We start from the raw sequence: 25,706 nt of genomic DNA on the forward strand, positions 1-25,706 counted from the left end.
ATAGGGGTTAGATTTCACTCTGCTACATGTGGGTTTTTAGTTTTCCCAGCACCATTTGTTGAAGAGGCTATCTTTTCTCTAATGTATGATTAAGACATTTTTGTAGGAAGTTTTGATTCTTAATTCAGAGCTTTCTTCTGACATGCCCTAGAGAAGATAATGTGAAGAGGCTACCTGTTCTAAGAACTCTTAAGGTTGTAGATTAAATGAAGCAAATGAGCATCAAGTTAGACTCATTTGGTGTACCTCGAGCCATATTTGCAAAGCCACATCACTCCACCTCCAGGTGACATGCTGGCCTCTCTGGGTAGTGTGTACATTGATTGACAACAACCCTTTCATTTAGTTGGCCAACTGATTGGTGGAATTGGCCTTTCCTGCATTTCAGAGTTGGGAACGAATTGACTTAAATCAATTAGAATATTCCATTTTTATGACTGTCATGACTGGTTTAAGGAAGGACATGTAATTTTTTTTTAACCACAATAAGTTTCATTTACTCATCATTTCAACAAGCATTTATCAAGTGCTCTGGATATTCCAAGTACTGTGCTAGGTGCTAGAGACAAAAAGATGAAAAAGACAGTGGTCCTGCCCGAGAGGAGCTTATAATTAGCTGGGAGACACAGGACCGTAAATAAATAATCAAAGTGCATATTACTAAGCACTACAATCAAAATGCATTCTAGGTGCTTTGGGGGAAAAAAAAAGACTGCCTTCTGCCTAGAGGGACCCAGTGAGTTCTCACCCCCCCCCCCAAAAAAAAAAAAGATGCCTCTGGACTTGAATCTCAAAGAATGAGCATGAATTCACCAGCAGAGAAAATAGGAGTCTGGGGAAAATGACTGGCACACACAAAACGACACACAAAGACAAGACACAGAGGCACTAGGGAATGGCAGTGAACTCTTTTTCGTAACAGATGGCTGGATAGTCCAGGGAGTAGGGGGAAAAGGACCAGAATGCCAGACCGGAAAGGAGGAGGCAGACTTTTCAGTTTGTAGAGCTTGGGATTGTCATTAGGGCAGGGACAGGATGGGATGTATGTGCAAAGAGAAGCAAAGAGCACTGGCATTCCCATGAAGGACCAGTGGGAGAGGGCAGGCACGGAGGCAGGGAAACCCCAGAGGAGAGTCCTGTCTGTCAAAGTGCAGAATCAACAATCCTGGAAGACCAGGTGGGGGAGGAGGTCTTTGCAGGTGTCTGGCTTAGGTGGCTGGAGGAACACTTTGGTTGTCCTTAAGGGAAATCATAGGGGAGTTAGGGTGAGAATAGCATGTGATACCTACCTGTTATGCCCAGGATGTTTGTAGAGAAATCAGAGGAGGTTTCCAGTTGGCAGCTGACCGTGTGGATCTGAAGTAGACCATATTGATTAGGATCCCTACAGATGATAGCAGGTACCATGAACATGGAGGTGGTCTCTTTATTTTTGGAAGGAAACCTATTGAATGTTGTCCTGGGAGCTCTGTGAAGGGTACTGACTCCTTCACCCTTTAGGGTTTCCCAGGCTGTAACACTTGGGCATAAATAGGAATTTTTCTTCTTTCTCGAAATTGCTCTTCTTTCTAGTATGATCACGCAAAATGAAGAACCATTAACATTTCTCTTTTTCCTAACTGAAGTGGTGAGAGAGGATTCCTTCTCCTGTATGCAGGTAGGAAGGGAATGGTCAGGTGCAGGAGCTCTTAAATAACCCTGGGAATGGCAGGGTCAGGGCCTAAGGCTCTGTTTCATAACACTGAAGTGAACACACTACAGAGCCTGATGATCTGGGGTCAGATCCTGGCTCAGTGCTCTCAAGTTGTTTGTCCAGAGGCAAATTCCTGCCTCTGCATAAGCCTCAGTTTTCTTCATTTGCAAAATGGGGATCATAATAGCAAAGACCTCAGGGATGTACAGTGGAATAGTGCATATAAAGTGCTTGGAAGTGTCCTTGGCGTGAGGGAACACTCAGGGTGTTACAGAAGGCTACTCTCAAGGTCATTATCTAAATTCAGTGATAAGAAGAGTCAGCATCGGTTTCATAGTGAAGGTGGACAGACAAAAAGGTAAAAAGATCAGAAGGAAGTCCCCACGTCCAGGACAATCAGTAAAACACAACTTGTCATTTTGCCTCAAACTTGTTGAGTGTTTCCTTTAGTCCAAGGGATTCAAAGTGTAAGCCTGTGCTCCTGCAGGTGTATGTCCTAACAGTTAGTCTTCTGAGATGATTTTTACATAAAAATTGTTTTAAATCAGGTCTCTGAAATACTGGGGGCAGCTATTCCCATCTTTATCTTGCCACAAATAAGGTCCCAAAGGAGAGAGAAGGTGAACTCCCCCAAACCACGCAGGAGGTCACACACATTCAGAGCCTGCCTGCTCCCGGGGTCTATAGGTGCTGGCTCTATTCATGGGTTTGTCCCATTCTCCCTGTGCCCTGTGGAACAGCAGGGCTCTTGGCTTTGAAAAGGATAATAGCAGACATCAGCATGCTGGAAACCCGAGTTGGCCATGAAGTTGGACATGAGCACAGCAAGTGACTTCGCACTGAGCAAACAAATGCCAAATGAAGCAAAGAAAGGTTCATGTCCTCGGAGAAGCCTGGAGGCAGCACTGCACATTCTTAGCAGATGGATGAAGGGAGTTAGCACGGGGACACAGGGTGCTCAGAAAGCTGTGTCCTCCTTCTGGGTGAACTTGGAGACCATCCTTAGATTTCTGTTGCCCAAAAGGAGGCAGCAGCTAAGCCCCTCTTCTGCTCCACCCAAGAGACGGCATGCCAAGGAGAGATGTGATTGCCCGCTGTCTAGAACAGGGCGCCAACTTTTAAGATGCCACCTTCATCTTCTCCTTTTATTAACACATTCATACCTCCCCAAGTTTTCACACTCCTTCATCCACCAAAGACAGGGAACACTGAGTCATAAATAATAAAAAGAATGACTTTCCATGGGCCATCTAGGTCAGTTATCCAACATCACTAGCTAGAATGTAACAGAACCAGGTCTCCAATGTAGATCTGCTTACCTCCAAAGCTCTGCATGAGCTGTTTCACTTATTCCCATAGTTTATCACTAACCAGTATAAATTACAAAGTAGCATTTTTTTAAAATGCAAAGCTGAATGGGAGTTGGCCTTGCTCCCATTTTATTGATTTTTGTTCCCTTAATTTTTTTTTTTCTGTTTTAGATAGAAATAATAGAGGCGGCTTGTGAGTCCTCTTGCAGAGAAATAGCCTTGGTTCTCTTTCCTCGAGGTTGCATTCTGAATTTGCTTTAGAATTATGATATGGCTTCTTAAAAAGTATCAGTGTGACTGTCAACCTCCCCAAACCAGGACCTTACAAACTCAGCATCCAGAAAGTATGCCCTCTTGACCTTCCTTTCACCTTCAACTGTGCTGAATGAACCCATTATATAAATTCAGTAGTTGCCCCCCGGGCTCCAACTCTGCTTTTCTTGGGGTCAGTTTCTCTTCTCCCTGGCGCAAAGGACAGTTACAACTATATAAACCTTCCTCTTTTTCTTGCCATGGGGCTGTTCTTTAGTGTATTTTCTCCTACAGTGGTTCTGAGGACATCTGTTAAAACCAAGATCTTCCTGCTTTCTGTCATGTTAAGTGGATCAGGGAAATCTGCAACCCCTGGAGGAGTCAAACTGTCTTGGGGACCTCTGACCCTTATTCATAAGAGAGGGGTCACACAACATCTTCCCTCTGGGCAGTGGTTCTCAGACTCCAGCCTGCATCAGAATCACCTGGAAACACTGTGCTACAGAGTGCTGGGTCCACCCCCAGAATTTCTGATTCAGAAGACCTGGAGAAGGACTCCATCTTTGCATTTCTAAATTCCCAGGTGATGCTGATTCTGCAGGACCAGAGACCATAGTTTGAGAACCCCGTTGCCTCCTAATGAATCTTGGACTCTGTATCTTGTTTTAATTATGAAAGGAGCTAATGATTTAGGAAAGTGGAGAAATTAAGGAGGACTAAAAAAAAAAACATCTGAAGAGAAGGGAAAAAATGCGTCATAAAGTTTACGGTCCTACAAGGGAGCTTGAAGTTTATGTTCTTGAGGGAGATCTTGATTGCCCACGTTTGTTCTTCCCAACCCATTATATGTAGTTGGATGTACCTATTATCCATTCTGTTGGTTTCTTTCCAGAGGCAGATGAATGTCAGGATCATGTCAACCCAGGAGCCTTTGAAAGGACTGGCAGACTGCATGCTGTCATGATTAATGGGAATTTGGTTCAAGGTTGATATGACCCCAATCAGTGGTCACCAGGGGTGTGATGATGCCAAGGGTACTATCCAACTTGATGTAATGCCCACAGCAAGATTCCAGGGTTAGCATTTTGTTGCATAACATCGAACACCCTCATAGCTTAAAACGGGCGGCCCAGGAAGTCAAATGGACATGTTATAGCAGGCAACTCATTTCCTTTCAGCTTCTCACGCATAAAGCTTTCCCTAACTTTGCAGAATCACTGCCAGCAGCAGTCACATGTGTGATGAGTGACATCGTAAGTCATCTCCACTCCTATGGGTGAGCCAGAGGATCCTGGGAAGAAGTGCTACTTTCTACTGTTCTGCTCATAGACAGGTGGGATTCCAATAGGGTGGTTAAGGGTGAGCTGGTCCCCAGTTCTCCAAGGAAAATAAAATTAATTCTTACCTTCTTCTTTGCTACCTTGAGCAGGCAATTAATCCTCTGAAGGTCAGATCCCAGGAAAATTTCTCTGCTTTCCCTGGAGTTCTTTCTTTTGAGACCTTTAAATTTTCTGTAGAGTATCTAAACAGAAGTCATGAGTCCTACATCTTGGATCTCCCACCAGCTCCCTGTGCGGCTTTGGATAACTTACTTAACCTCCCTGTGATACAGTAGCTTTACCTATAGATGAATTCATCTCTAAATCCCTTCCGGTTCAAATAGTCAATGATTCTCATTCACCTCTTAGCTTTGACCTTTCTGAAATCAAGCATCCTTTCCTGCATTCTCCTTCCTTCTCAGGAATGCTCCCCCCAGCCTCATCCCTTCTCATCTATGATTTAGCACGAGGGGATACTTAGCATTTCCCTCATGCTAAATAACAGATGTCATTCAATCACAGATGGTTATCATCCTACCTTAGCACTCCCCCTTAGGGAAAGCAATCCTTGTGCCTATTAAATTTCAAAGACAGTTGTGAAAAGATATATTTAGGAGCCATTTAAATGGGCCCTGTTTATAGACTCCGTTTCCCATAGGTTGGCAGTAATACAATCTCTCTCATAGCCTCATATTGGTGCAGAGGAGGAGGGCAGGTGGGTGGGAACCGAAGGACTACTGTGTCAATGCTGAAAAGCAGTTCTAAGTAGTTGTCCTGGTCTTAACCTTCTAAGCTAGGCTGGTGTGGGATACTTGGTCCCCAGCCTATCCCACATAAGTCACCTGGGATTAGAGGCAGCTGCCTGAGACCCCCAATCACAGCTCCACTTATGTTGTTTCCAACCAACTTTCATTCCAATCTCACTTCCACCCAGCTCAGAACTTCCGGCTGTAAATCCAACCTGGATCCCTGTCTCCATGGTGTTGGTGCACAGTCTTCCCACTGAGCAGCCCTTGCCTCACCTCGACAAATGCAGTCTCTGCTTGCATCTACTCAATCATCAGTATCCCATGTGCCTTAGATAATCCTAGCCCGAAAGCAGAGACCCTACCGCCTGGTAAATGAATCATATCAATGTGCCACATTTGCTGAAGTCCCATAACCAAAAAGCCTATTCACCAAATAATACACCGGCCCCCAAACCAATTCTCTACCAAATCTTTCTATTTACGGAAAACAAGATTGTTAAACTATTTACAAAGTTTACTACAGTGATCTTAAGACTTGTGAAGATTTCTGAATTTCTTGAGTTTAGGCTGTAGATGAAATTTAGTGAGTAACAATCATTAACTTTTGTGAATATAAAAGTCTTTTTTCTCTTCCAAAGGGGAGAGAAATATGGTACCAGCTATTAAAATACCCACTTCTTCAAAGGCCAGAGGCCCAGGAGGGTGTTTTTATGGTCATACAGATGACATCTAAGTTGTGGGCTTATGGGTGATTTGTAGGGTCACATCTGTGTTTTCCTATAGTTCCTAAAAGGACCTTTTATCAAATCTATACTTAGAAAAAAAAAGTGTTAGTAAAAACATCATAATAAAGTCTGCATGGCTGACTTCGAAGCACTTACCCTCCAATGAAGGAGTAAAGCAGAGAGGCATTGTATAAATTCTTAAACTTTAGAACTTTTAAAACCTGCGAGGCATTCCAATCTGGGAAATTTGTGAGGAATCCTTTTGGGTGAGGGATTTGCTGAGGTTTTGGAAAAGCCATTTTGCAGATACTTCAGGTAAAGCCTCGGTTCCCCCCTCCTTGCCCACAGGGAGGAGAGTCAGCTTGGCTAATCTGATTCTCATCTTTTGTAATATTATTTTTTAATGACAGAAAAGACCTGAGAAGGCTTGGATCACTAATAACTGATAAGTTAGGGGAGAACCACTGAATCTGCAAAGAGAGTCTGAGATCCTGTGCAAAGCCTAGGACCTCCAGCTCAAGCCTAAATTCAGAAAGAGATTATTTGTGTTTCGAATCAACCTAATGAAGTTTAGATGGAGAAAAACCATAACTGCTTAGTTTACAAAATCATTCCCAAGAGTCTTAGTTGCAGATCCAAGGACAAAATGAGGCTGGGTATGAATTAATTAACTTTGTTTTAGATGGAACAGGGGCCTCTGAGGCTTCTCTGTTCACCAGTGCAGATCAGCAAAGGTACCTGATCCAGAGCTCAGCTCCAAGGGGCCCCCAAGGGAGCTGATCACTGCACCTCACTCCCTCTTCCTTAGCATGTGCCCACCAGGAGACTCCAGTCAGGCACTCCCCCAGGCCAGTCCTCAGAAACAAAGGAACAGAAATCCTCCAAACCTTTCTCTCCCCTCCGAGATTCAAACCAGGAAAGCTGCTATTAATGTGCTGACACAGCTCCTGGTGGATTCAGGAAAGCTTGAAATTGGGAAGAAGACAAAAGTAGTGCTGAATTTCACCCAAGCAGTGCAGGAGTCCCGGTACTGCTCTCTGGTGCACCTGGTTACTGCTTGAACACCTCTAAGCATGGGGATTTCAACTTCTCGAATAGGGTCACCTATGGTGGCTCTGCTAAGAGTTGATCGCAGGTCAGGTGTTTATGAGCTCAGGGCTATCAACAGATAGCAACATCATCATCAACTAGGCCACGATGACAAGCCACAGAGTGGCACAGTAGAAGTTCAGCACCAGGCGTTTGGCTTCCCTGGGCACTCAACTACTTTTCCATGGCCTCTGGGCTTCTGTTTCATATGCTCAATAAGAAGATGCCCTTTCAGACCCCCCAAGTCTTCCCACTGACTGCCTCATAAGTGGTCATTTGAACAGAGGAAACTGATTTTCAGGGACCTGGTTGCATTCCAGATATTTGTTAAATGTGGCAACCCCACTTGATTAAAAGGTAAACTCTGAGAATGCAGTGAATCTACCCTCGATCACACTGACTGCAAGTTGCAGACCTACAATTCAAATTGATCTGATCTGGAGACCTGCCCTCTCATTAGACCACATTGCTCATCAAAATGCTTTCTTACAACCCTTTGTAGATCCAAAAAGCAGAGTAGTAATTCTTCCTAAATGCTATCATTAACTAACTGCTCACAGAGGTCCAGCATGAAGCATTCTTTCACAGAAGTTGATAAATCGATGCCTCTATCTGGAAAGTCTTTCTCCCAGCTCAGGGGGATCTGTGACAGCCATCTGCAAATGGCCACCTATTTTTGAATGTTTATCTGAAATACTTCTGGAGCAAGGAATCTAAGCAACTTACAGCAGTTAGGTCCTGTTCTTCTCTTCACATGGATCTATTTTGCTCATTAGCCATCGAAGACAAGAATAATATGTCTCTGATGTGTATTCATTCATTCAACTATTCCTTGAGTATTGCACTCAATGAAAGCTAGTAGTAGTAATAATAATAATAATAATAATAATAATAATAATAATAGAATACTACTGCCAAACCTTATGCTGAAAGCTTTGAACCAATTTTTTGAATTAATTCTCACAAAACCCCCAAGGGGTAAGTGCCATTATTTTCTCATTTTTCTGCTTGTCACCTAAACCTTTAAATAACTTGCTTCAAGTTACTTAGGTAGACACCATTTTCTTTAATTTTTCATTGGTTCTTTTTAGTTATACATGACAGTAGACTGTACTTTGACATGTCATACATACATGGAGTATAACTTCCCATTCTTGTGATTGTACATGATGTGGAGTTTTACTGGTTGTGTGAACATGTAAAAACAAAGGAAAGTTATGTTCTGTTCATTCCACTGTGTTTCCTGTTACCATCACACTTCTCTTCCTTTCAGTCCCCTTTGTCTAACCCAATGAACTTCTATTCTTTGTCCCACCCCTTATTGTGAGTTAGCATCCTCATATCATTGAGAACATTCAGCTTTTGGTGTTTGGAAACTGGCTTATTTCACTTAGAATGATAGTCTCCAGTTCCATCCATTTACTGGCAAATGACATAATTTCATTCTTCTTTATTGCTGACTAATATGCCATTGTGTGTAGGTACCACATTTTCTTCATCCATTCATCTGGCTGAAGGGCACCTAGGTTGGTTCCATAACTTAGCTACTGTGAATTGAGCTGTTATAAACATTGATGTGGCAGCATCACTATAGTATGCTGATTTTAAGACCTTTAAGTATATGAAGTACACACCATTTTCAAGTTGGGGAGGCTCAAGTGAAACCTAGACTTTCTGACTCTTAAGCAACCCTATGCCTTGGACAGTTTGCAAAAAACCTTCTTACCAGCACTTTTAACAAAGATGCAGAGAATAGCTGATCCCTGGGAAGCCCACATCATTCGGGGCCCACAGGATGGGGCCTTATGTCTTTAGGTCCCCAAGATCAACAGATATTGGACTCTGATAGCTCCTGGAGTCTCTTGTTCCCAAGACCCTCCCTCAGTTCTGTTGGAGGCTGTGGGGCCACAGTCCAGGCTCTTCTTCCAGACCCTCAAGGACTTCCTCCACGTGACTTGAGTTTAAGCCAAGCAAGAGTTTCCATTCCCTCCGTTGCATTATTTCAGGAAACGGTTTTGTTGTTTTCCTGTGTGTGAAGGTAATACAGGATTGTTGCAAAAACTATTTAGAAATATAAAGAAAAAAATGAAAAATCCCTTCATCCCACTGGTGAGAGATGACTCCTAAACATTCTGGTGCATAATCTGACAGATTTTTTTTTCTATGATACATATACATATCCTTCTTTTTTAAATAAAAATACGGTCATTTATACATGCTTTTATTTTTTGCTTCTTTTAAACCAAAATACCTAGTGAGCATCTTTCAGTGTTAATGCATATACTTTTGCATTATTTGTTTTAAGGGCTACAGGGTATTCCATCATAGCAAAATACATGTGCTGTCTCCTACTGTGGGCATTAAGCCTTTTTCCAGTTTTCCAGAATTATAAACTTTTGATGAGCATCGTATCACATACACCTTCTCTGCCCAACACAGATTATTATTATTTTTATAATAAGTTAACAACAGTTGGAACATTTGGGCACACCTTTTGAGGACTTTTATACAAATTGCTAAATATCCATATATCCATATAGAATCACTGTACCAACTAACAACCTCCTACAGTGCACAGTACAGAGGTATTCTTTTCTGTATCCTCAGTAACACCTCCAACTTTTCATTGTGATATCTCACTCTCAAACCTGCTTCTATTTTCCCTCATATACTCCCTCTCCTCCTCTGCCCTTCCATTTATCATCCACGCATTAGAGACTCTCAGGTTAGGACTCTTCTGAATCCGGGACTTGTGTATACAACAGTATCTAGATACTATCTCCACTTGGATAACACACAGATCCAAATCAAATCTCAAATTCAACAGCTCAAAACCCAAGTTCACCATTTCCTCTTGCTTTTCTCACAGCTCCCCCAACCCCATCCCCCCACCAGCTGCCTCTCCTCCAGTGTGCCCCTCAGTGAAAGAGGCCTTTATCCTGCCAAATGCCAGAAGCCCAAAACCTGGGAACTCTCCCTCATTCATCCCACTCTCTCCCCCTGCCCATCAATCAATCATGAAGCCCCATCAATTCGGTGTCTTAAATATCTCTATTATCTTAACCCCGTCCACTGCCAGGATCCCAGTCCAAGCCAATAGATCACTGTAGTTATCTCTAAGTGGGGACTGATTGGATGGGAAAGAAGAGAAAAGGAGCATTTCTTAATTTACCTGTGTATGCCTAATGCTGCAGTTTTAATACTCATACTGCACATGGTAAACCTAAGTGGTAAGATGATATTTTCACCATTTCACAGGTGAGGAAACTGAAGTACTCAGAGTAAGCTGTCCAAGGTCTACCCCCAGGGCCAAACTTGCACATGATTATGACTCTAGGTTACGTAGCAGGAGTGAAGATAGGGATCTAGTTGGGAAAACATTGCAGTGGTCTGCAGGAAATCAAACTCTCTCCCTTCTTAAGGCCAAGGGATAAGCTTGGGTCACTTTGCACACCTGTTAGGATTTAGCCCAAGGTCTGGGTCCAGCCCTGCTTCTGCCATTTATGGGAGGCAGGAGAGTTTGGCAGTTAAGAACGTGGAATCTGGAGCTAGACAGTCTGGATTCAGACTCCAGCTCTGCTACTTACTGGCTGTGAAAACTTGAGCATGTCACCTAGCCTTTCTGTTAAGGACTAAGTGCCGCCTTCCAAAAAGATGTGTCCATGTCCTAAGAACAAGAACTTGTGATGTGACCTTATTTGGAAAAAAGTCTTTACGCATCTAAGAGAAAGATCTCAAGATGAGGAGATCATCCTAGATTCACCAGTTGGAACCCAAATCCAGCGGTACAGAGGAGAGGCACAGACAGGAGACTAAAGAGCCACATGAAGAAGGAGGTAGAGTGAGCCAATCATAGGCAAACCAGTGAGAGCAGCTGCCAGAATCTGGAAGAGACAAGATTTGGAATCTCCTCTGGAGATTCTGAAGGGAGCTTGACCCTGCTGATGTCTTAATCTCGGGCATTTGACCTCCAGAATCCTGAGAGCAAATTTCTATTGTTTTCAGCCACCAAGTTTGTGGTAGTTAGTTATTGGCAGCCTTAGCAAACGAATACGTTCTCTGCACCTCTAATCTCTGAGCCACCCACATGGGCATATGATAACCCCTCCGAGAGTTGCCCCGAGGATTGAATGAATCGATATACATAAAGCCCTTGACGGCAATAGCTGGCATGTAACAAGGGCTCCAAACGCAGTATTAATTATGACTTTCTAACAGCTGTGTGAGCTTCTTTCATTTAAAAATGGTCAGTGAATCCCCTCCTTGCCCCTCTATTCTGTGGACGGCTGATATTTGGTTGCCAGCCTCCTGGTAGACAAGTCACAACCTACCAAAGGTCATGTCAAAAACTTCCATGTGCCCTTGACCTAACAAATTGCTCTGGACTGGACACTGGGTGACTTGGAGAAGCTCCCTTTTCTCTTTCTCCTGGCTGCCATATGGCTTGACTGGGGGACTGGGATGAGAGTGGGGTGGAGTAAGGTGGCAGGTGGCCTCTGACTAATCACAGAGCCAGATCATTTGTGATGATGGTGAGGCCTAACCTAAGAGACGAGGCAAAGGTGGGTAATTAATACACAAGCAGTCCTTAAATCCCTCCCTCCCTTTCGGAAGCTCTCTCTCCATTCCATCTCTTGCTAATGAAGTCAGAGAAAGGGTAAAAGCCTATAATTACTTGAAGTAATTAGAACCCTGCTTAATAGAAAGCTGAAGACAGGAAGACCAAGCCACTAGATTACCATTGATATCATTTCCTATGATATCACTCTGAATCACTCTCCCCCGGGGGGGTCCTTTTTTAGGTCCCCACTGGAGAGCTGAGGACTGTCCTGAATTTATATAATATGGAAGCACATAAGTATATCACCCTACTCCTCCCCTGCATGGCTGAGAAAGCTTCAGAATTGTACCTCTCCTAGTTCTTGCAGCTTTTCCCCATCAGCGAATCAAGTCCAGATCGGAAGAGATCAGTATTAAATTTTAAAATACATCTTTTAAATGGGATCATATTGCAGTGAAATCTTTTGTCTGCGTGCATTTTCACTTTCTAGCTCACAGCTTCTAGGTTTTAATGTGCATGAAAAGCACCGGTGCATGTAAGACCACTTTTGAATCAGTAGGCTGGGGTGGTGTCTGAGACTGCATTTCTCACAAGTTCTGCTACTGGGGGGGCAGGCCAGATAGCACAGGCTGGGGGAGGGGCACCTGTATATGGCAAGGGAAAAGTCCTTATTAGTCCCACGAGTGACTTCAGTTTCCTCCTACCACAGTGACTCTTCCATACTTCTAATGTGGATCTTGGAAAAATAAATAACATCTGTCAATGGAAGGAAAAGGGTGTGAGCCACCCTGTGTTCAGGGAACAGCATACGAAAAAGCACATGTCTTTAAAGTTTTTTAAAAGTGTTCTTTAAAATATATTTTAAGTTTCTCTCTACTTATAGTGCATATGACAGGCCATTATTGGGGCAAGATTGTGGGTCCTCTAGGTCAGCAATAGAAGAAGGTTACCAGGACATGGAGGCAAAGCACCAAGACAAGGGGCTCTCGCATACTACCTATCTTGAGGTGCTCTAATTTCTACCAGGTAAAGTGATATTACCCAGAAGTCTTTGGAAGGGGGGGGGACATAAAGGTGGGGATTTCCCTAAAATCAGCCATCATTGCAGTTATCACTACAAACCTTCCCAGGACTTTGAATCTGACTTTGGGATAAACCAATCTCAGAGTCTCCTGGGTCTACTGTTAAAAACCACTGCATATTTGGTAGCTTAAAACAAAGAAATTTCTTCTCTCACAGTTTTGACGGTCTCCTAACTCCTGATGTTGGTAGGGAGAATCCATTCATCGCCCCTTCTGACAGCTGCTGTTCCTTGTCTCGTGGCCATGGCCACATTATTCCGAATACCCAGCATCTTCCCACCTGTCTTTGATCTGCCTTTTCTTTGAAGTGGGCATCATCAAATCTCCCTGGGCTCCTTTTTAGAAGGGCACTTAGGAGGACTCAGAGGCTACCTGTTTCATTCAGCACCGTTTACTCATCTCAGGATCAAAGGCCTTTCTGTTTTGTTTAGCCACATAAGGTTGTAGACACAGGTTTCATCCATACTGGGGGGAAGATGTGAGTATTGTCATTTTCAGCTCACCCAAAACCAACATTGCTCAACTATCTACAGTCAGAGTTCAACAGAGCGGAGAGGCTGGTCTCAGGATACACCCAGGGCCTTCTTTCTGTCCCTTGTGTTCTCCCTGCTCCTCATGAACCTCTTTCCCTCTGTACCTGTGGCTCTTGTACCTGGAGCCTCCCCCTCCCCCCCTTCCCTCTTGACTCCGGTTCTCCTCTTCCAAGAGCCTTCAGGGCCAGGGCAGTTTCTGTAGAAATGCCTTCCCTGATCCTCTGGGCCAGCCAGGCCGTGGTACCACCTTGCTTCTGCTTTCCAAGTTGGAACTTGACATATCTCTGGGGGTCAGCGTCCTTACCTGCTCTGTGCCATCACTTTATTCTCAACACCCAGCACTTAACAGGCATTCAATAAAAATGAAGGAGTGAATCTGGGCTTCAACTCTTGCAGGCTTTATGTGTTAGTTGAAACGGGTGCTACAACAAAATACCAGAGTGGGTGGCTTAAACAACAGAAATTTATATTCTCAATGCTTTGGAAGTTTGAAGTCCAAGATCAAGGTGATAGCAGAATTGGCTTTCCTTCTTTCTGTTTTTTTGGTGGGGGTGAGAGGAGGAGGAAGATTGGATCCAGGGGCAATCTACAACTGCAGCCCCTCGTCTTTTTTAAAAAAATTTTGTGATAGGGTCTTGCTAAATTGCCCAGGCTGGCCTTGAACTTGTGACACTCATGCCTCAGCCTTGATTAGTTGGGGTTACAGGTATGTGCAAGCCTTCCTGTCATATTTTAAGACTTCTCTTCCTAGCTTGCAGACAGCCACCTTCTCTCAAAGGCTTCCTTCTGTGTGCACCCCTGAGTGGAAGAGGATGAGGAAGAAAAAGGAGGGAGAGAGGGACAGAGTCTGAAGGAACAAGGGAGGGAGGGGAAGAGAGAGGGAGAGAAGGAGAGAGGAAGGGGTAAAGAAAAAGTTGGGGGAGGAGAGGAGACAGAATGGTGAGGAGAGGAAGAAAAGAGAGCTCATGCGTGTATCATGCATCTTCCTCTGCTTATAAGGACACTAATTCTATCAGATTAGGACCCCACCCTTTGTTAGAGTCTGTAAACAAGTCAAAATAACACCTGGCATTTTGCCAGGGGAATGTTAAAGTTCGTAAACAAGTCTGGATGGTGCCTGGCAAAATGTCAGAGGGAGTGGTTTGAGAAGTAACAAAACCGAGCCATTAGGTGTAGAGATTCCTGATTGGTTGACTGATGTATCTAGTTTATGCTAATTAGATAAGCTGTGTGGAATGTATAAATACCGCTCCTGTCCTACAATAAACGGCTCCCACTCCTGCTGTATCAACGTACACAAGTTATTCGTCACCCTCCGCTTGTTTTGCCCAGCCAGCCGGGCTGCGGCAACCCTTATGATCTCATTTAACATTAATTATCTCCTTAAAGGCACCATCTCCAAATAGTCACATTGAGGATCAGGGCTCCAATATATGAATTTGGGGAGGGACAAAATTCAGTCTGTGACACTGTAGGAAGGACCCGAAACAAACTTCTTAACTTCCCTAAGCCTTGGTTCCTTCATCCCAGTTGCTTGGGAACAAGAGAGAGTTTGATCATTAAATGACAAGAATCAAAGTAATGTGAAGAAAGCCCTGAGTATTACCTGACACAGAGCAAGGGTCTTGGTTGTGTGCCCCAGAACAGAGGAGCGTTGGAGGGTAGGTCCATCTTTTGAAAAGTGAAGGAAATAGCAGGAGAATGGAGGGTGCACACTTGTCCCCAGTGGGGGCATTTACAAACAAAGCTCTGTGAGGTCCTGCGGTGGAGGTGTTAAACTTGTTTTAATTCTATGACCTCCAATTTTATTTTCACAAAGATTTTATTCATTTTCTAAGCACTGACCTTTTAAAAAGTAAAAATTTCTACAATACAATTGGGACTTATCAGTTCAGGCTAATAGAGATGATGTGACTGTAAAGTTTGTAAAGAGATTTTCAATCTGTTTCTGTCACCCCTGTAGCCTGTGAACCTGTGCCTGGCCACATAGAAAGTGTTCAATAAACATTTGTTTTTGCAACAGTTTTAAAGCAATTCTGAAGATATTTTCATGAACAACAGCCTTGTGAAAAATGACTGTCTAACTATTTTGAAGACTTTGGGGGAAATCACAGCTGAATATATACATGTTAAAATATTGGCTTAAGAGTTTGTTTGTTTGTTTTAAATTCTGGCTTTTGTCACATTCATTATTTAAGTGAAACTCTGAGCTTTCCTTTTAAAAGAAAGAAAGAGAATCTAGGCTATCAGAAGCTATTGTCCGTGGGAGAAGACCTGCCTCCACCCCCAAATCTGTGTGTGGATACAGGTCAGAGACCTCGGAGGTACTAATGTCCCTCTGGTCTGATCTTGCTAAAAAGAATGTTTCAACTTCTATTTACTCCCTCTCCACTTTACCCTCTTGTTGAATGCTGAGGTTTGCCAGCTGTGACCCCACGATAAGATGAACAGAATCAAATTAGAGGATTTCTGACAAGTGCATCCCCTTTACCCTCGATGCCAGGCAGACCTTACTATTTGTTGGCCTCCTATGTCAGCCGAGGCCAGGGTGAGTCCTTGTCACTCTCCTCATTCTCTGACAAGACCTAAGGTCTTTTTCAGGCTGGTGCAGTTCAGAAGCAACAAAGCATACATGATAAGTGAGATTTGCAACAAAGAGGCTTTTCTCTATAGATCAGGGCTCCAGCTGGGCATCCCTGCTATTTTTGCCCAATAGTCCTAAGAATGGCAACACCAAGGGCAGCTCATTGCTTGTCCATCATTATTACCATGAAAGGTTTGCAGTCCTAATTATTACTCATTCTTCGGAGATGAGATGGAAGCATGGAGACTATAAAGCAAGTTTGCTTTTGTCTCCTGATTGGTTAGCCACTTGTATGCCCACATACCCATCTCCTAAGAAGGAATATGTCCTGGGAACTTGCTTATCTTCCTAGCACTTGAAAAAGGCGGGAGCTGGTCATGGTAGCATTCTCTTCCCACCCTATAAAGGGATATGATGGTGTTTCTAGATAAGAGGAGAGGGAAGTACGCCATCTAGGTTCTCAGGCTGTCTTTCCTTGAAGAATGATAATATGGATCATGTAAGATAGCCTATAAAATAGTGAACCTAAGCCTGGTAACCTCATGAATGGGTTATCAGTGCTGAGAGGGTTGAAGTCATGAGTGGGTAAGCAATGAAACACAATGACAATGGAAAGAAATATTTCTATTATATTTCTATTTGGGAAATGGACATGTTGCCTCGTTTTACTCAGATGTTGACCTGGCTACTGCTTCCAGGTGACTCTGGCTTTGTCATTAATCATATGTCTTCCCCACTCCCCTCAATAAAAGACCCATAGAGAGAAACTGTAAGCTCCATGAAGCCAGAGGTTGCATCTGAGTTTGCTTCCACCCTGAGTGCCTCGCACCAAGTTTAGCACACAGGAGAGGCTGCACAAATATTTGTGGAGTTGAATAAAACATCAGCCCTACGTATGTACTCCTTAAATGGGAGTCATCGTTGTTGTCATGGAAGTTGTCATCATCATCATCATTATCATCATCATATTATCACCAGGTGGCATTTTATAGAAAAATTCCTTCCTCCTCAGATTATAAGGATCTCAAGTAAGCTTGGCCTAGGCAGCTTTTCTGGAATTTTCACATTTGGCATTTAAATGCTCTTGGTGTTTTCACTGCTTTAACACAAAGACAAAAATGTATAGTATGAGAATATCAATAAATGGGTGTGTCTCCCAGCCTGGCATGGTGATTTCCTCTCATATCTTTCTGTGACTATGTATTATATTCTATTGTGCAAACAGACAAACAGAAAAATACACCAAAACTTCATAACTTTAAAAAAAAAGTGTTCATTATCTCACAATTTCTGTGTATCAAGAATCAGGGTGCAGTTTTTCTGGGTCCCTAAATCTGCAATCAAGTTGCAGCCTGAGAGTAGATCTCCATCCAAGCTTGTACATGTAGCTGTAGGCAGGCCTCAGGTTCTCAGGGGCCGTTGGTTAGGGACATCATTTCCTTTCCACGCAAGCCTCTCTATGGGACTAACTTACAACTTGGCAGCATGCTTCCCCCAGAGCAGAGTCTCAGAGAGAGAGGAAATGGAATGAGAAAGATGGAAGTCATGGGCATCGTATAGCCCAATCTCAGAAGTGGTGTAGCCTCATTTTTTTGATATTTTGTTCATTAGGAGCAAGTCACTAAATTCATCCCACACTCAAGAAAGATGGATTACACTATAATATGAATACCAGGAAGATAGGATCATTGGGGACCATCTTAAATAAACAATGCCTACCACAGTGGGTGATGTTCTCCCCAAGAATAACTTTCTAAATCCTTTTCTCCTTTTGGCATCATGGACTGTATACTCAACCTGGATCTCAATGCCTTTCCAAACTTCTCTTTAAAAAAGAAAAAGGGAAATCAGAGGAATGGGCAGGTTTGGCTAAGAATAACTTCCAATATGATAATGATTTTCATTGTCAATTGCACCTGTGCACAGACACTGGATCATGGAGAGGACCCCAGCTACTCCTCTTGACTTGTCTCAGCATCGGCTTCCTGATGATTGACTTTGTAGCCTCCCAATAAATATATTAAGAACAGAACTCTAGAGGTTGTAGACATAGAAGCTACATATTTAGACACTGGGCTCCTTTTCCTCCCTGCACCCCATCCCTCACTTTGCCGAGAGGTATGGTGCTAATTTGAGATCATTTTGAAGCTTCATTTCCATTATCTTACTGCACATGTTCAATATTATCTATTTAACTTTGATATAAATGCCTCAGGAACATTTAAACCTCCTTCTTCCTAATTGACTGAATTATATGTAAGTCTTCACTCCCTTTCTTTTTGCCACACACCATCAGGGGAAAGAAAGAAAGGAATAACCTATACTAAGGGAAGCCCACAGAAGAATCTTGAAATATAAATGGACATCGATGTCATAATTTCAAATAGAGCTGTGAATACAGAATTATGTAGAGGAAAAATAAATAAATAAAAATAGACCTGCGGTTCTATGACTAACATTTCTCATTTTGTTTCCTTTTGTACAGATTGTTTCCCAGAGAAAGCTGTCCAAATCCTTGCTGAAGCATGGGAACACGGCAGGAAAATCTTCCATCACGGTGAGAGCTCCCTGAGCAGGTCTTTCCAGGTTTGCCCAGGCAAACCCAACACTTGGGAAATAGACCCTCTGCCTGTTGGGCATTTGATGCTACAACTGCTGAACTATTCAAGTTACTTACCTCTTTCTTTCTTTCTTTCTTTTTTTTCCTTCTTTCTCTTTCCTGACAATGCAATTTTGATCCTTCTACCCTTAGGGGAAATGGGGAAGAAAAAGGATTTGAAAATGAGGCTACTCCCTTCTCCTAAGCACTTCTACAATTGCGATACAGGTTTTAATAGAGGAGAAAGTTGATATTGCTGAACAGAGTAATAATATAGAATTGTCTGGGGTTTTCAGATCATCAAAGTTACCCCCCGACACCTGCCCTTGATTTAGAATTAAAACTCTGTGCTTTGTGTTAATAGCATTCAGTCCAAGGTTTGATCTGTTGCCTGAGAAGCAGATAGCCCAGCATTTAACACTCTCTTTGATATAATAGTTTGGAACTATTATGTCTGATCTTATTCTGTAGCCACTAGAAGTGATCATTTAAACAAATAAAATTATTTAAAATTAAATAAAAGCAACTACTCAGTTCCTTAGCCACTCCAGCCATACATGAATGCTCAATAGTTACATTTGACTGGCAGCTACTTTATTGCACAGTGCAAATTATAGGACATTTTTATCCATGCAGAATGTTCTATTGGAAAATGGTGAAAGTATTTCTATATAGGAATGGAAATTTTCATATGGCACTCCTGGTATTTGAAACTTTGACATTTTATATTTGAGTCTTTGAGAAAAGTAGAGAACGTTGTCTAACCATTTAACTGTGTGGATAAAAAAGAGTGAGAAAGGTCAAAAAATAGTACTAAGAAAAATCTAAATTGCTAGGAAGGCAAATTGCAAGGAGGCAAAGCTACTGACTTCTTTCAGTTCCTCCTTTTTAACTTGAGAGTGACTTGTTAATTTTTTAAAAGAAGAAAGCAACGTTTTAAAAGGAAAAAATTCAAAAGGGTCCCTTTGTGAATTGTGGCATTCTGTTAAGAACTTAACTGAGTGTGTTACTGGAATATTTAATTAATTTATTTATTTATTTTTGTGGTGCTGGGGGTTGAATCCAGGCTTCGTACATGCCAAACACACTCTGTACCACCAAACTACAGCCCCAGCCCCTGTGGCTTCAATATTTTAAATGACATTGTCATGTCAAGGCTTCTTTCTTTTATAATTGATAATGAATCAAGTGGTCTTTGAAGAGCTCACTAGTGCTGTAAAAAGCCCAGGGTTCACTCCCAAAGGCCATAAATCCAGTGGACCCAGGTATAAAAATTTGCTGTGGTTCTTTCCCAGGAGAATAAATCTGATCTTCCTACCTGTTCTCTATGACATCTTGGAGATTTTCTTCCTCCATAAATCCCAGAAAAATTTAATCTTCTTAATTTTAAATATTTAAATAGTCCCTTTAATCTCGGGTCCCCAAACCAAAACATTGGCTTCAATAGCTTCTGAAAATATGTGTGAAATTTTTGAGACGTCCACAGATAGAAAAGATTATAACTTTGATCAGCTTCCCTAAGGTGTCCTGTGACCACAAAATAGGTAACCATTACTCAAATAGAAGATAAAAGGCGTTGGGGTGGTAAGGGACAAAAGTGAACATATATATATATGAGTCCTGAGTTACTAAACAGTTCTTGTTTTTCCTGTATGCCTTGAGTCTTCCCTGTATACCTGAGTTTATCTTTTATACCTGAAAACTTATGTTTCTGACTTTTAGTATCCCTCTTTAGACAACCTTGTTAGCCTTAATCTTAGACGTAAATAACCTTAAGTTTTCTAGAGGCTGCCAGTCAGTATTTAGAGCAAGTCCTAATGGAAAAGTTGAGCTCAGAAATAATGGAGATAAAATTGAATTAAATCTCAGTATCTCAAAATAATCAATTTGATAAGGATGATTGTGTGCTTCAGTTCCTGAGTACATGTGAAATCCTAACATGTAAATGTTATATGCAACTAGCCCAACCCCTAGATTTTTGTTGCTTTTGTTTTTTTTACTGCTTTTCTCTTGATTTTTTTTCACCAACTTCTGCTCTAAGGTTTTGAGAGTCACTGGCTAGAGTCCCTTTTTATACACAAGGAGATAATATTGTCCAATAGGCCCTTTCATAATGTCACTTTATAAAAAAAAAAAAAAATCTTTGTCAGAGAAGAGACTTTTTCTTCTTTTTCCTGACCCTTCCCCTTCCTCTTTCTTCCTTCTTATTTATTTGTTTATTTATTTATGTTTTCCTTTCTTAAAGCCCAGGAACAGTCTTGTGAAAAGCAGAAATTAGAACATATCTTTGACCATCATAGTCAGCAACAGACACAGAGATGAGTTCATCCTCTCATCCCTTGTTGGTCTGACTCCAAATAGTAGAGAAATACAGTTATTCTTTCTTCTTCGTAATTCCCCAAGGAGAAAAATATACACGTAGTTATTTATGGAGGTACCATCCAATGTCGAGTGCCCTTTAAAGAAAGAAGCTCTTCCAAACTGCTGTCCCTTATATTTCTTCCTCCAGTATGGGTCGCATCTCTCAGACTCTCATGCTCGGCATAAAGGTAATCTAGTTGTCTACTGCTGTCTTTTCCAGGGATTTCCTTTCAACACCTGGAAGTGGTATGTCATGTTTACCAGGGTTATAGGCAAACTTCTTGCCCAACATTTGTTTTGTCGATTTTCAGACCAAACATGAACTAAATTTGCCCATGGGTTCTTGGGCTAAAGGATCCACCCTCCACTGCAGCTGATGTGTGCTTTTTCCTTTAGGTAATCGCTGAAGAATTATCTGGCAATGATGACTATGTGGAACTCGCATTCAATGCACGAAAACTGGATGACAAGGTAAAGTGTATGGCATTAACCTCATTGAAGGAAGTAATAAAGCTAGCACACACAGTTTAATCAGATTTCTCCCCGAAGCTATTTTTCCCTTTCAACCCACATTATTAAACAGATCAAAGATTTCAGAGAGGTCTTCAAAGTAAGGCTCTCCCCAAATTGAGAAGCAGTTAATGAGAAGGGGAAGGAACTGTAATTAAAACAGGACAGTCTCATTACACAAAGACTTATTTCCAGATGCCACAGGTCAGATGTGCACAGGAAAACAGGATTTAACCCCATTGTTAGGGATATTCTAAGGAAAAAGAGAGGGAAGAAAAGTGACATTTATTAAGTGTCTGTGTTTGCCAAGTACTGGGTTAAGAGCTTTACATACATTGTCTTATTTAGTCATTTGCACAACTGCTACGTAACAAGTATTATTAACACTTTTGCAGGAGAGGGAAGATTTTCAAAGATAAAATAATTTGCCTAAGGTCATTCCATAGGATTTTCTAGATCCTCTGAGAGGCAGACACTAAGACAGAATTAAATATGCAAGGGTTTTATTGGTAGAAATGCCCGTGTAGGGTACATACAGAGACAGGTAGGGAAAACCAACAGACCATGATCAAAGTCTGATGCTGAATGGAGGAAACAGGAAGTAAAGTGCAGGTGGAAGTCTCCCAGGACACCAGGCCGACTGAGGAAGTTTCAGCAAGGCTGTCAGGAAATCCTAGAGCCACAGTCGGCTACTCCCAGGAAGGGGCTTCCCTTAACATCCATTGTGCACACCATTACTGGCTGGGAGGTGCCGTAGGAATCTGGCCCACAGTGTAAGTGCAGGGGTGGATTTCAGAGCTCAGCAGCCTGTAACCTGAGATAGTTACATTCCCTAGAGTTGGAGGTCTGCAAGGCACATTTTCATGGCCTTGCTAGTTAGTGGTGAAACTGAAGATCTGATCCCATGTCAGTCTAATCTCCATCTATTCTCGTTCTAATGCAACTTCTACCAAAGCACAGGCCACGTTAGTCACACACACACACACACACACACACACACACACACTGCACAACTTAAGGTGCAGCCTCCACACCATAAAGACAGGTGGAGGTGTCCTTCCCAACCTCACCATATGATATCTATGATTTCCCACCAAATATATGTCCTTAAGTCAAAAACCACATCACATCAATAAACGTATTCTCATAGATGTCCATTTTCCTAGAGTATAACTAGAGAATTGGGGATTTGGGGATGTCGTATACTTTCTCAATGACTGACAGCAGTGTCCCAACAACTGTTTAAAGTCTTAAGCAGCAGCTTACATGTTGGCATATCACATTCACCTTCCACCTAAAAGATGTATTCAGCCCAATTATGCATTCACTGGTTCACTCTTATACGTTCGTTGATTTATTTATTCACTCGTTCATCAGTCATTTATTTGCCAAACTGTGTTAGGAGTTTATTATGCACAAAGTACTGGGGGAAATGCACACCCCAAAAAAGGCATGTCACTCTCCCACCCCAACCTGGAATTCATCATCTAAGTAAAACATAAATTTAAAAAACAAATAAAAATGTTACTGCCATATTAGGATATGACCATTGATGTATAATCAGGGTATTCTGAGAAGGGTAATGGATTCTGTCTGAGGACATCAGAAAAGATTTTACCCTTATGACCTAACCACATTTTGATATTTTTAATGTCCTGAGTAGACTGTGTGAAATCTTTCCAAACTGCTGTCTTTGGGCATTTGTGTGAGCTAGGTGCTAAGGCCTGTAGAAAGCATGCTGAGTTGGGAGTGAGCATTGAACCTTCACCCACTTTCAACTACTGTGTTCCTTCTCCTCCATCATCTATCTACATTTCAGAAGAGATCTCAAAACGGATCTGCAGTGTCTACCTCGGTGCCATTATAAGCTATAGGGTCAGTAAGTGATAGTTTACAGCTACTCACATAATGGCTTATAATGGTTTCTGTCCACTTAGCAGTCTCTTTTAAGTACCTCTAATTTGTCTCTAACTGATTTACATTACAGCACAAGGGGACTTGGGAGTTTGGAAGGGACCCGTTGTGTTTTTTAGTTCCTTTTAGTCAAATGAATACTTGCTCGTGGAACTAAATGAGCCCTCCGTAGCACTTTGTATGGTTCTAGATGGCCATTCCCACCATGAACAGCACTTATCGTCCAGAGCCCTGTCACTGCTGAGCCTCAAGGACCCAGTGCTGTAGACCCCAGTTCTTTTTACATGTGACTGTGTCTTGTCTGGATTCCTCAGTATTCCAGAGAACCAAGTAGGGGTACTAAGGTGCAGTTTGGATTGAAAGGTGAACAGCCTTGGGTTTAAAGAGGTCAAAGAACGGAGGAGTAGGAGGACACCATGAAGATGATCTCACACAATCTCCGCAAGGAAACAGAGGCTCAGTGAGGTCTGATGACTTACCCGAGGACACACAGCAAACCACCCCAAAGCCCAGTGACTTCCATTAACAACTGTTTTATATATACATTGGTTACTACTGAGTCTCAAGGGCTAATGATAGTCAAGCAAAAAAAGCTGATAATTCTGGATTAAAGTGACCACACGATTAGACTTAGAGTTGTTATTTAGAAGCTACAAGTAACTGAATGTACACTTGATATTTTTTTCCTATTTTTATTTGTTCTGTTTAGTTATACATGACAGTAGAATGCACTTTGACACGCCATACATAAATGGAGTATAATTTCTCATTCTTCTGGTTGTACATGATATAAAAATCACACCAGTCATGTAGTCATATATGCACATAGAGTAAGAATGTCTGATTCATTCTACCATCTTTCCTACCCTCATACCCCCTCCCCTCCTTTCACTGCCTTCTGCCTAATCCAAAATAACTCTATTCTTCCCTAGCGCCTCCCTTATTATGAATTAGCATCTGCATATCAGAGAAAATATTTGGCCTTTGTGTTTTGGGGGGATTGGCTTACTTCACTTAGCATGATATTTTCCAGCTCCATCCATTTACCTGAAAATGCCATAATTTCATCCTTCTTTATGACTGAGTAATATTCTATTGTGTATATATACAACATTTTCTTTATCCATTCATCTTTTGAAGGGCACCTAGGTTGGTTCCATAATTCAGCTATTGTGAATTGAACTGCTGTAAACATTGAGGTATCTGAAGCCCAAATCCTCAGATACACTTGATATTTTTTCTAATATTTTTTAGTTGTCAATGGACCTTTATTTTATTTATCTTTATGTGGTGCTGAGGATTGAACCCAGTACCTCACACATGCTAGGCAAGCGCTGTACCACTGAGCCAGCTACACTTGACACTTTTGAAGAGATATTTTTGAGTTGCTTTGCAGGAATCAGATATCTCCTTAATAGTGATCATCCTGGTATTTATATAGTTCTTTACCAACTATTTTCATGCATTCAGTCTTCTGTTGATAATAATCATAGCAGCCAGCATTTTTGAGTGCTTAGCATGTGCCATGCCCTGGTCGCACCCTGCCAAGGCAAAGGGTGATACTCCTTCCATTCATGTTTGGGAAACTGAACTTGGGGAAGTTAAATATCTTGCCTAAGGCCAGCCAGCTTAGGTGTGGGGAGCTGGGATGTTAAAGCATTGGTAAAGCCAGTGTGCTGCATATTAGATTTTCAGTTATTTGAAGAAAGAGACTATATCTGATCTTTGTGTGGTGTGTGTGTGTGTGTGTGTGTGTGTGTGTTTTGTCTTATATGATGCCCTCCTGACAACTGCATGCTAACCCTAAATAGTAATTTTAAAAGGATGTGAAATAAAATAGAGTGCTTCAAATACACTACCAAGTGAAAGAAATGCGGTATTGAATTATACATAAGGTATGGCTACAGATACATCTATATATTTTTAAAGAAAGAGAGAAAATAAAATTATGCCTAGATTCTAGAAAAAGATTTACAAAAATACCTATTGGTATTTGTGGAATTATGAGTGGGGTTATGGGTTAAGGTTTTCCTTCTTTCTGTTTTTGTCCTCTCTCTACATGTTACAATTTTAAATTTAAAAAATGGTAACAAATGTTTAATTTATCAATAATGAGGGAAAAGTAAAATAATTGATGGAGTTCTTCCATTGAGGTCAGCAGTTTTTAAGTATAATTAATAAACACATCCCCAGAGGAACCAACAGTCTATTCATGGAGACAAAACTACTGAAAAGGGAGCCCGGGGCACAGCGGAACAGAGTGTGGCCCACAGCCACTAGAGAGGGGAGAGAAGAGGAAAGTTCCAATTTTTTAGGATGAGTGTAGAAACAAATAGGCCTGAGGGGTAAATGTCTTGGCAAATGCAAAGAAATCAGCTGGGAGTGTGTCTGGGAGAGAAATGGGCTGTTTCAGGGAGGAGACTGG

At 41.9% G+C, this 25,706-nt stretch overlaps 1 protein-coding gene across 2 annotated transcripts in view; it reads left to right on the plus strand.

The window, feature by feature from the left end:
• Cpne4 (copine 4) overlaps nucleotides 1-25,706 on the plus strand; it is a 470,863-nt gene that overhangs the window by 314,149 nt on the left and 131,008 nt on the right. For both annotated transcript variants that reach the window (XM_015487310.2, XM_048793882.1), the window contains exons 4-5: nucleotides 18,383-18,454; nucleotides 21,254-21,328. In XM_015487310.2, coding sequence (XP_015342796.1) covers nucleotides 18,383-18,454; nucleotides 21,254-21,328 — 147 coding nt within the window. The remainder of the gene's footprint in view (nucleotides 1-18,382; nucleotides 18,455-21,253; nucleotides 21,329-25,706) is intronic.

The sequence above is a fragment of the Marmota marmota genome, unplaced genomic scaffold, assembly GCF_001458135.2.
Source record: "Marmota marmota marmota unplaced genomic scaffold, marMar, whole genome shotgun sequence".
In the NCBI taxonomy this organism is placed as follows: Eukaryota; Metazoa; Chordata; class Mammalia; order Rodentia; family Sciuridae; genus Marmota; species Marmota marmota.